The sequence below is a fragment of the Hyposmocoma kahamanoa genome, unplaced genomic scaffold, assembly GCF_003589595.1.
Source record: "Hyposmocoma kahamanoa isolate Upper Pololo Valley unplaced genomic scaffold, ASM358959v1 92, whole genome shotgun sequence".
NCBI lineage: Eukaryota > Metazoa > Arthropoda > Insecta > Lepidoptera > Cosmopterigidae > Hyposmocoma > Hyposmocoma kahamanoa.
In genome coordinates, this window is record NW_020654748.1 from 19,309,997 (window position 1) to 19,322,798 (window position 12,802).

At 33.9% G+C, this 12,802-nt stretch overlaps 1 protein-coding gene across 1 annotated transcript; it reads right to left on the minus strand.

Annotated features, from left to right (window-relative positions):
* Positions 1–2,412: 2,412 nt before the first annotated feature.
* Positions 2,413–12,344, minus strand: LOC113236970 (ADP-ribosylation factor-like protein 8B-A). Its single transcript, XM_026473200.1, has 5 exons — positions 12,122–12,344; positions 7,830–7,910; positions 7,671–7,744; positions 6,771–6,932; positions 2,413–3,749 (listed from the first exon to the last, which is right to left on the minus strand). The coding sequence occupies exons 1-5, from the start codon at positions 12,242–12,244 to the stop codon at positions 3,626–3,628; spliced, it is 564 nt and encodes a 187-aa protein (XP_026328985.1). The 5' UTR covers positions 12,245–12,344; the 3' UTR covers positions 2,413–3,625.
* Positions 12,345–12,802: the final 458 nt, after the last annotated feature.

Here is a 12,802-nt window from a genome sequence, read left to right on the forward strand (position 1 = left end):
AGCAAGATTGACAAATACTCCCGTATACAACTATACATATTGCTCAAGCGTATTGAACGGTGGGATACAACCCTAATGCTTTGAGCATTACTATATTAGGTATATTTAATGCAAAATTAGTCCCACCCCTATATTTTTATTAAAACTTAAACATTTCAGTTAACAATATGAGATAAGTATATTTATAATATATTGTAACGCTAATATTAAAGAATCTAAATAATTCTAATATAATACGTGCATTCTGACTAACTCTCAAAACAACGTACGTGGGCCACAACAAGAGTTATACAGACTGTCAACTAAATTTTCTACCTTAGCTAATTCACATAGCGTTCAAAACTGTAGTTAAAAAAGGTGACATTCTATACAGCTCGACGAATGGCTGAGTGGATATAATTTTGCGAATAGTAATGTTATAAATAAAAACAGAAATCAATTTAATTGATATGTTCTGTTACTAAGTACATTGTTTTGAAACATTAATCGAATTATTGGTGTACAATAGTTTTTGTTGTGTATGTAGTAACATTTTCTTTAGCATGAGATACTAGTACAAAAACAATAACGTACCGATAAAACATATAGTAAGTTACAACTTCAACTCGGTTTGGACCATCTATGGTGTCGCAAACGGACACACGAACGTATCGTTTATGGTTACCCTATCAGAAGTCCGAAATTACATTTGCCCGAAGTAACGTTTGCTCAAATTTTCATAATTCGAAAAGTAATTTTCTGCGGAAAACTTTTTCTTTTTAGGAATATCATAAATTAAACCTAATCTCACCTTTTTTGCGATAAATATCCAAAATACTCTGAAAGGATAAACTATTTCGATATAAATCTGGCTTTGAGATAATGAAAATCGAGCAAAGGATATTTCGGGCAAATGTAATTTGGGATTACTGATCGGTTTCCACCGTTTATACGACAGTTAGGCAATATGTTCCAGTGTTTGCATTTACCCTCTGCATTCTCTATTATGTATTGCATCTAAAAATGTGACATACAGAATCCGCTCTGGCCTAATTAGCTTTTTGTTCAATTTTTTAAAGATCGTGATGTGAAGTGCCAAACAGAGAGCATATGTTGCCCTGAAAATGTTGTTCAATGTTGATTACGGCTAGAGAGCAAGATATTCCACAGATGGAGTGAACGAGTGTCCGCCTTCGCGGGGTCTATAATTTCTTAGTTCCCACAAGCAATGAGTTCTTGCATTGTACCATGTTATTGTTACGTTACTGTACGCAATCAAAATTGGCGCCGTCATTGGTTATTTAAACACGGAATAGAAAACGTAATCCACATACATTTTAGAGAGTGCATCTCCAGCTAACGTATTTTACAATAGCTAATCACGCTGGCGGCATGTCGTTTTTAGCTTGATGGCGGAAAACAATCTACAATCTGACGAATCACAATTCAAAACTCTAGAGTCCATAATGGCTAAATAATGTTCTTATTCATACGAGTGTGGCACACACCGCAGTTACGATCAACGGGCTCGTATAACACTAACTGACAAGTCACGTGCGTAAGACGCCTAATATAAGGGCTCATTCACGCAGGTCTTGGCATCTTCCCTTTCACAGTGCCAAAGCGACTAACACCGTAAGATCCACACAAAATTTCATTCATCATTTTCAAAATTCACGTTAATTATGTTTTTCATGTTATCTTTCCCTTTCACAAATTTATTTCTATTTACCTACACAGTATTGATACACAGCCCTAGAGTTAATTATAACAGTCAGATTTCAATGTACTACCATTCAAACTAAAAAAGACGGCCGGAAGTCGGTCCCACATTTAGACATCTGCACGAATGAAGGTATCTTATTGCTTTTGGGGATTTTTTTATTAACTTGAGGTTTATATTAAAGAGACGTCATCGTGGAGTCGAACCCGTCTATTAGCTAAATATTACCCGTATATTACATATATCGCACACCGGCTTCAACACTGACACAACTCAAAAACGGTGAGCGTAGTAGGTAAAAATGTGACAATTAACAGTGCTTAAAAGTCAATTAACAGTCCTTAAGTCCTTAAAACCAATTTTTTTACTAAGAAGCAGGGAATTTTTTTTAGATTAACAAGTGCGCATTTCGACCGTGAACTGGCAACCGGCACTATCTCAATTTTGACAACTTTACAATATGAAGAAAAAAATTGTTAGTCATTTATATAGCATCTGATTTAATAAATAAAAATACGTAGTTTTTAAATATTTTTATTACACATACACCACGTATTTTTATTTAATAAACCAGATGACGCAAACAATTCTTTTTCTTCATTGTGTAAAGTTGTCAATATTGAGATAGTACCGGTTGCCAGTTCACAGTCGATTTGTCATACCATCTGACTTGACAGAAAATGACGACGAGGTCGCCGATGGACCATGCACACCTAAATATTGCTTATTTACTCTCGCCTTGAATAGGCCCTAAGTTTTTGCACGTATCGTAACACCCAAAAAAAACATTATTTTGGATTTGTAACTTTTTTGAAGCCGTTGTGCGATATTTTAATACACAGCACTAACCTAACAAATGTAAATAATGTATAATTGGTGTTATATCTTGGGCAATGCGTACTTGCAACCTCAGTAAATAAAATTTGTTTCAAAATTACTCACTTAATATATTTCTGCAGCCGCGTACCTAGAATACACGCATTATTATTAAATAAACTAACGGAAAACTCACGTACGGTAACGTCACGTTTTCGTCGTCTCACTGCCGCGGAAGCTCATGATTAAGGCAAGTCATCGGGTGATAAGCATAGAAAAACCGTTTTGCTAGATAAATGAGTTAGGTATTTACTATTAAAGTCTTAGAAGAAATATACGATACATCTAAGGATATTGTCTAAAAAATATGCTAATTTGTAATATAATGTACTTTACTCGATCTATCCCGAATACAGGCTTAAATAAATTGTGTAAAGCATAATATTTAAGAATAAATACCTAACTTTGCATATAATTTTTACAGAGAAACTGCTAAATTTTGGTTTTCAACTGATGCCCAGTAGTTATTAAATTCAGGTTTATCCCAAAACTTGAAAATTGCCCGGCGGCGCGGTAGCGATCGGGCGGTTGTCAACGTCCGATCTGTGTCACATTTTCTCCGCTTGTTCTTATTTAATCATATTATTTTCTGCACGCGGATCGCGAGACTCCACACCACACCACTTAAAATCTAAGTTCGCGTAAAAATACCTCGCCTAAAGAACTACGGACTGATTCGACACATACATGAATTACCTGTTAGTTTAGTTAATATGCCAGTCCCACTGTACTTTTCTATTAAATAAAATTTCGAGACTAATTAATATCTTGCACTTAGCAAATTTGTTTATTTACCGAGGTTGCTAGTTGTCAATTGTCATAATAACGTATCAGACATTGCAGTATAATCCTTTATATAAAATAATGTGCCCACAGATAATATTTCTCCAAGTGTCCAAATTTAACTAGTCTCATTGGTTCAACTCAATACAAATTCAAGATTATTTTGTTTTTACAGGCTCTTTGAAATTATCCAGGTATATAAAATGTTATTCTTCTATTACAGATTCGTGCAAATGTTTACCGGAGGCCGATAACAGGGTTTATTTAGCGCGCGCTGCCAGACTTACTATGCTGGATGAGCCATTGTAGCGTGATGTCGATATTATCCTTCTCCTTGCACGAAATTGAATAACAACAGATTTCGCGGTCTTGAATAGCTGATAGGTTCCTGAAATAAGACTAGTGTTAATAAGGATCTTTTCTCAAACATGTTCGGAAATATTTGCATTACTTTCAAAAAACGAACACGGAAAGTTTGTCATTTATGGACCATGCGATTTCTTCCTGGCGACGAAAATCCATTACTGTCCTCTTCTCTACACTTTTAAATCTACCTACTAATAATGAACTATGTTAACAGGTAAAAGAAAAACTCATACAGCCAACAGCCCAGTGCTCATAACAGCGAGAAAAAAGAAAATGGCGGTAACATTTAAACTAAAGTGGATTGGTGGGTATTCTTTTGTTTTTTTTTTCGCCTTTTTTTGGTCGCGAAAATGAGTGCTAATGAAAGGAGCGATAACGAAAATACAGTATTAGATAGATATTCAAACACATTATCACAAGTTCAGCAGATTACTATTAATGTGCCTGGAAAACCAATTAATATCTTTTACTTTTTTTATCCTACATCTTACTGTCCTTAGTCTTTTATCATTTCATCACATTGTTTGAGAAAAATTCTATACATGCCTCGGCGGGAACGGGGATTGCTTGACTTGTATTAAAACAAGGCCTCACTGGCGCGTTGTAACTCATACTCGTCCAGCAATCCCTTACTTCCCGGCCTCTGCAATAATGTACTATGTTTTACAGTCGAAGTCAAATAATCTTTATTTCATAGATAAGCTAATTACACTTGAAATCGTCAACTGATTAAATTCTTTTGATTAAACTCTACTGCTCATTCATAAGGCAGAGTCCCCTGAGAAGAATGAGCTAGAAAGTCTAGGAGTTGCTCTTTGTAAATAAACAAGTATAAGAGCATCGTGACATTAACTTATTTTTAACACGAGTATAATTCAATATTTTATAAAAGAAAATTGTTACTGATGCGTGTCTGTTTGTGGCCATTGCCAATGGTTTATAGAAGTTTTACTAGTCTACCAAATGACGTCAGACTACACCATTGTATAGAGTAAGTAATCGTTTTGGGATATGGCAACATTCGACACAGTATTACAAAATATTTATCTATCTATACCATCGAGTATATGCCTAGAAATAGAGACGAAATAAGGGCCATTCATCCATGGCAAGTCCTCATCAGGCAAATGAACCTTATATCACTTTTAAATATCAACTCTCGTTTGCACTGAAATTACAAATTAGAAAGCTGAAATAGCACAGCGCCAACAACTGACCCGTGTGTACGTCTCCGTATATTCGAAAAATAATCTGTATTTATTGTAATAAAGATAATATCTCTAACTATAGGCTGTTCCATTGAGAGGTGTGGGAAAAATAGCAAAACATCTAATTACAAAACAAACGGAATCACATTTCATCGGTAATTAAATAGTAAATATGTAATTTTTCAATTTTGGTCCATTATAGCAAAGCTCAACTTAAACTGGTCTATTTGAAGTGAAACAATTGACGACACCCGTCAATTGTTTCGAATTCGGGCTGGCCAATCAGAGTGCAGTTATCACCGCTATGGTATGGCAGAATAGTTTTCAAACAAATTAAATGACATTTTATCTCTATTTCTGGTTATATACTTGATGATCTATACTCTAAACAAATTAATTTGCTCGGCAATTTTGCTAAGCAACCAATGATGGTAGGTGTACAGTCTGCTCGCGTAATTGGAATTTAAATAGGTAAGCAGGTAATTTGGGTTACATAGAAATAATACTTACCTAGCCAATTATATAATGTTTGCAAAGTAGAGATATAAGATAAAGATACGTATGATTTATTGATAAAGTTTTCAATGCCTATTAATGATTACTGCTAGATTAGTAATGCTAGAGTAGTAATGGTGCGTTCCCATTATGTCGTGACGACAGATAGTCGTGCAGTTTAAAGTGTCGTGGCTTGTATATTTAAATGAAATTGTTCACATATAGTAGTAAAACACGATTAACTGTCGCTCACGATTTTTTTGACGTTACGACGACAGACTGCCATGACAATGGGAAGAACTAGAACGACGTCGTCTGACGGTAAATAAAACGCCATGATAAAAACGTGACGACAAATAATCGTAGCTTCAAACAATTCTATCGTGCAAACGACAAGGCTGCCGTGAACCGATAAAGTGTCGTTCAACAATAAAATAAACGTCCACGACACAGTCACGACAGATAGTCGTGATATGGGAACAGACTAGCCACGACAGTCGTCCAACGATAAATAAAACGTTACGACATAATGAGAATGCGCCCTAATGGTAGATGAAAAGTAACGAAATTGTAAGAGCTGGTTTTGTACCTATTAATTTACTACAGGCCTACCGCTTAACTGAATCAGTTCCTAAAGTAGCTGCGCGGTCTGGGAGGAGTGACAGTTATGTTACGCTGCACACGGGATAATTTCAACAAGGTTTTTCTGACTATATTCAATAACAAATTGATTGAAAAAAGAGCCTACCAAATAAACCTTCGTTGCAATTCATTTTAAACAAACAAGTCACTGACCCGACCTTAGACGGTTTAGTGATGTAATGCCAACTACAAATCGATTAATTGTATGAATCGATGAATGTTTATTTGATTTGATTGATTTATTTAATTTGTTACTAGCGGTTTTCCTTACATAACCTATATAAGCATATTAAAATTTCCGAAAGCTTAATTTTAAATCCTCCGTCAAATCCTTACACTTATATAATCGTTCGATTGCCATTGAAATATTCGATTTACTAATCGATTACAAAAACTTTACTTCTGTTCAAAATGGATTGGAACGGACTTTAGTTAGTAGTAGTTATGTAAAACGATAATAAAAAAAATATTTCAGTGATAATTGAAATGAATAGACACCACCTGACACTCTTTTCAATCAACTTGTTATTGAATATCGTCAGAAAAATCTTGTTGAAATTATCCCATGTGCAGCGCGACATAACTGTCACTCCTCCCGTAAACACGTGATTTGAATAGAACACGGCGTGGTCCAACAGTCGATTCAGATGGCGCTGTCATGATACACTCAGCAAATATTCTTTATAGCTACTACTTACATTCGTTCAATGAGACCATGCTCATCCAATGCATTGGGCAGATCCCGTTTGTTACCAAGCACGAGCACTGGAATGCCGGTTAACTGTTGCTTCTCCAGTAGATTGTGGAGTTCGTTCCGTGACGCCTCGATTTTGTCAGGATCAGCAGCGTCTACCATGTATCTGAAGACATTGGTAGATACATTAACTGATGAATTGTACTTAAGTTGAAAAAGTGCATAGTCTCACGAACAGTATTCCACCTGCATGACAATTGCAAGATACGAGCTAGAATAGACTTGGCAACTGCTCGCTGTTAAGTCGCCAAGTTGTAATAGTGATTCGATACGAATACGGATAATACAGCTTATTCCTATATATTTAGTTTAACCTAAAATAGCACTATAAACTCATACCGTGCACTGGTAACTAATTGATTAGTCCATAGCGTATGTGACGCATTCTACGTAGATTCTAGCTAAATATAACTTGGTAATTTAAATAAATTGTATTGTATCTTTTTCTTACTGTACTTCTGACTACATCTTTTAAAATTAATTTTAAACAAATATAATATAATGATCAAAATAATTCGCAAGAACATAACAAAAAAGTTGTGAATGCAGATTTAATTTTATTTCTAAATAGAATATTGGCTTCCAGTTGCCGGTTGCTTGTATCCAACACAAGACACACGTTCACGCGGTGCCTAACTTTCACCGTTAACGAGATATATTACTAATAAACAATCACAAAAGTGCAAATGTACGTAACGTAAAAATTAATTTCATTAGTGCATGTCTCCACAGAGATTCGAACAATTGATAAGCAATGGGGAAGACAATGGGAGAAATTCCACTTCACTGCTTGTTTGCTATGAAATAGCATAGTGAAAATTTTAAAAATATATAAGTAACTCACACAATAGCGTTAACACCTCTGCAATATCTTTCCCACATAGATCGAAATCTGGGCTGGCCACCAATGTCCCATACCTGTTAGAAAGATTGTGATGTAAAATTATATAATAAAGTTAAAATATAATGTTTGTTTCTTAATGAGAATGAAAGCATTGCTTACCTTGATAGTGACATTGCCTTTGGTTATTTTACGCATATTGAAGCCTACAGTGGGGATCATATCTTCACTAAACTGACCAGACTGGAAAAAACAAAAACACATAATTAACACGCTAGTAGTTATAGTTGGATTGCAGTAACTAGTAGCTCAAATGCAGAAAGTGGTGCTACTGAGTACGGTATGTATCGTTCACCGGTACTTGCGAGTCCTTGACAGCTGACTATGCCAGTGCTGGACAACTGTCCTTAAATACTCAAAATTTATCATTTAAAACCTAAAATAGATATCCAAAATAATTATAACAATTACCTGGTCTCAAACTAGGGAATTTTCTATAACAGATCAATGAAATTGTTAATTGAGTTTATTAAGTTTATTTCCAAATTGGTCCTAATGAGAATCGAATCCGGAACCGCCTCACCTAGGCTGCTGGTATAACTGGACCACCAAGATCGTCACTGATTTGACGGTAATAAAACGATATTTGAAAAAGATAAGCCGATGAAGTAGATATGCAGAAATTGTTGCGATGGAAGGCATTTTCCATTCAACTACAAAATTTAATAATAATCTCAGTGTAAAAGAATAAAAAAAAGTCCATAGACTTTAAATTGTAACGAATTCAGTATTTTCTATTTTTATATTTTTATTCTAATTTTTACCGCATTAACATGCTCTTGTATAATTATCAACTTATGACGATCCTTGATGGAGAATGATATTTGATATGTAATTTAATGACAACAATGTTATATAATGAATTGTTAATTTTCTAATTATTGTGTGCTTTTCTTATAATTTTCCTTTTTGTCTGACGATCTCAATATAATTTCTTATACTTTGACATGTAGTGCAATTTATGCTGTAATGTTATATTTGAGAAATAAATGAATCTGAATCTGAGTACAGAGTACTAAAAAAACCGATCTCAAAAGTACGTGGAATGACATCTATTTGCCAAGTTTTTTTGAAATCGGTTTCCGGAAAGTGCGCAAACCCGGATTCACCCCCTAGTTCACCACTATACGGAACTTGACACAGGAGATAATAAAAATCGGTTCTCACTACTCAAAGTATATTCAGAGACAAAAAATGCCTTGAATTAGAGAATAGCAAAATCAACCATTAAAATAATTGCTCCTTATAATAAGATTTAGGCGCTATTTATAAAAATGAATCTTCTTGCGTGAACAACCTCTCTTAGAGGTGGATGAGTTTGTTCAAAATTAAATGGGACCACTATGGAGGTACCCTCTTTCCAGCAAAAAAAAGAATCATGAAAATCGGTGCACAAATACCGGAGTTATCGCGTAACATACATACAAAAAAAACATACAGTCGAATTGAGAACCTCCTCCTTTTTCTGAAGTCGGTTAACAATAAATTGCTAAAGGCAATCACATTATATATATGGACGATACTGACTGCACTGTAATTTTGGTATACTATAAAACACATTATTTTGTTAGTTCAAACAAACCTAAATTGAATTTTTACATATCTGTCCCTTTCATTATCAGTTAAACAATTAAACAGTCAAAACAGTTCAGTGTCAGTTAAACAGTTAAAAAATCACAAATTTAATTTTTATTTGGAACTGTTAATTTTGACAACACTATTTTCGCTGTTAACATTGTCTATGGCTTCGAATCATTTAACAGCTCTAAACAAACATTAATTTTTTTTTCAAGTAACAAGGGAAGAGACTTAAATGTAGTTGTTATTGTTTACGATAAAAGCATCATATGACTGATGAAATGAAACAATGTAAAACTAAACAATTTTCCATAACAATATGTTTAGTAAAAGTATGTTTTAGTAACAGTTGTGAAAGAGTTCAGGGAACCAGGGTATAATACCTTACCTATTTCTGCTGCCAAGCAGTAACATCACCATTACTGTGTTCCGGTTTTGAAGGGTAAGGTGCTGGTGAAATTCCAGGTACAGGGGACTTGTCAACTTATGTCTCAGTGTGACGTGCAGTGGCAGTGCGCCTCAGATCTTTGCGATTTAAAGCTGAGTGGCACTGCAACTGCTATGGAAAGGCGTGTACCTTACCATCAGGCGCACAACTTATTTGTCCCGTCACTTAATATTATAGAAAAAGTGTTATAGGACTGGATGTTCAATTAATAGAAGTACATCAATTCAAAACATGTATATATCTATATACATCATTTTGGACAAATGTTTACTTTATCTACATTTGTAACTTTTTATCACACTACAAATTTAATGTAATAAATAGGAAGAATAAAATCCAATGTTTGACTAAAACTAGGGACGTAATGATAGTGCATTTTTGATTTCCAAAACATTGAGTTACAGTTTTCTTGCAAGTTTCCTATTGTCTTATCATCCATTACAATCTAGTGAATATATGTATATCACTAAGTAGCAATTTGATAAGATAAAATAAAAATATTATATCACTGAACTTCAATGAAATGAAATATTTATTCGCAAGCAAGCACGGTTACAAAAGATATACAAGTTATAAATAAAACAACACATCCGTAAAACAAAGATGCAAGACTACTTGTTTTCAGGACAAAGTACATATTGTTTGTTCTTCTTCACTGTGGATGTCAGATTGAACGTTGTTAGATTTTATATTTCCGAAATGAAATAAGACATATAAATTCTCAAAACACTTTTACATAGGTCTTAGTTTCAATAACGAAATTATTATCGGAACATAGTTATTCTCTTTTTGCTAATAATCACATCACACTTCATTCTTCAGATGAGTCAAAAAGTTTTAATCTCAATATTGTCACAATTATCTAGTATTGACTACAATGGCAGTTTAGAATAAAGACCTGATTAGTACTTTTTATTATTAGAAGGATGCTTTATGTAGGGTTTATTCAAAATTTCATCACTGTGAACAATAATTAACCAATTGTGATCACCACATATTACAACTCAAGAGTTTATGATTGAAGTTGTTTCACCTCCTCTAGCATTTGTTGTCGCAACAAATGCTAGAAGGCAGCAATAGCTAAGGAGTAACAGAGGCTTGTTATCCATTTCATAACAGGAATAGCAATCTCTCACTTAGCTTGAGATTGGACAACTGTGAATAAAATCTACAATATGTTGTAAGAACCCCAGTCATTGTTAGGAGAGTATTCCTGCTCAATGGTTTTCTATTGGGTTTTTTTCATGATACCCAGTGACAGAACAAACAAGTAGTGGGCCTGAAGGTAAGTGACACGCCTGACCATAGCAGTTACAGTACAGTCCAAAGATCAGAAAGGCACTCCTACTGTGGCTATCACTTTAAGACATGAGTTAGCATGATCCATGTGCCTGTAATGTCACCACTCTTACCCTTCAAAACTTGAACGTAGTAATACTCACTAGGAAATAGGTACGGTGGCAGTACTTCACTGTACAAAGTTTTTCGTAAGGAGTTTTACTATTTTTACTTTTTTATTTATTTAGAATGCATAGCCAACACAATTGATATACAGAGTATAGCTAAAATGGTACAATCAAAATATACTAGGGTTTGTTATACTGTAAGCATTAATGAAGGTTTTCAAATGTTGTAGTTTGCATATTGTTATTTCAGATATGACCCAACATTCTCTATTATTTATTTTGTTTTGTTTGTATAATTTATTTTAATAAATAAGAATCATATCTGGTTTATTGGACAATGAAAGTGTTGTAGTTAATAGATGTTGGAGACAATGTTGCTAAAGTAGACCAAGTAATATAATGGAAATGATTGAGTGTGTGATGATTGGTACAAAAGATATTGCACTTAATGGGCGCAATAAAATATTTTATCTGCAGAGAAATTAAACAAATCATAATGCAAAATATATTTTTACTTAACCTAAAAAAAATATTGCCTGCTTAAAATCCAATATATTAACACACCATCTACATTCCAAAATCAGTATATTAAAAGTAAAAAAAAAATAGCATTCTAAATTCGAATCAGGCTTTAAAACAGCTATTAATGTAAAATCAAAAGTGAATCCAGTAGCAATTTGATCGGCAATGTAGTAACTATAGAACACACGAAATATAAATGGCTTGTCTTCATATAAATGTGCGAGGTGAGTGAGTAATAAGAGCCCGAAAAAACGCCACCCAATCGTGTGTCATTTTGTATGTACAAAACCGTGCACTTTATTAGGATTAACGCCATCGCGACTATCAAATTTCATATCGAATTCATCGCTCTGGAATGCTTCATAGCACACTAAACACTGCGTAACTCAAAACAAGAAAGCACATTCAACAACACAAATTATTGTTTTCTGATAACTTACAGCAATGACGTTAACAAAAGTTGTTTTTCCGGAGTACTGCAGCCCGACCAGCGTAAGCTCCATCTCTTCCTTCCAAAACAGGCTTTTAATCCAATCAAGGATACGATTGATCAAAGCTAACATTGTTAACGTTTAACCACAGTATTTTTCAAGAAAAAACGTAAAATAAAACGCCTCTTCCGAAAACCAATTTGACAGTCTTTGCCAATAGCGTTTTGTTATTAGTACATAAGTGAAATGAAATGTAATTTAGATTAGTTTCACGCCATTTGAATCAAAATCTTCAGATTTAAGTAACAACAAATAATTACAGACTTTAGCTTTAGAAATGCTTTTAATAAAATGTTTTATATTTTAAATTATAATTAAATTTATTAAATTTTTGACCAATTGACAATGTTCTTCAAAGAAAACAAAACGCAAGCGTACTGTCAATTTCGCACAATGTTGCCGTTTAAAATATTCATATTCAATGCAATCTTTTCTTTTGTTGTTTCTTTTCTTCAAAAATCCTACTTGTTTTTCTAATTAAGTTTATTAAATAACGTAGAGTTTTACTGTTATGACATAAAGAAATAAACTCATTTAATGTAGTGAAGTCTCGACTAGATGACTGGATGCACAGTAAAGTTGATCATAAACTTCAGAATTGTATGTACGCGTTATCTTTATCTACAGACA

Bases quoted from the DNA above. Each gene is read 5' to 3' on its own strand.
- LOC113236970 (XM_026473200.1), bottom strand. From the start codon at position 12,244: ATGTTAGCTTTGATCAATCGTATCCTTGATTGGATTAAAAGCCTGTTT. The intron at 7,745-7,829 runs GTAAGCAATGCT...TCTTTCTAACAG, and splicing joins AAGGCAATGTCACTATCAAG to GTATGGGACATTGGTGGCCA. The intron at 3,750-6,770 runs GTAAGTAGTAGC...GTCTTATTTCAG, and splicing joins CATGGTCTCATTGAACGAAT to GAACCTATCAGCTATTCAAG.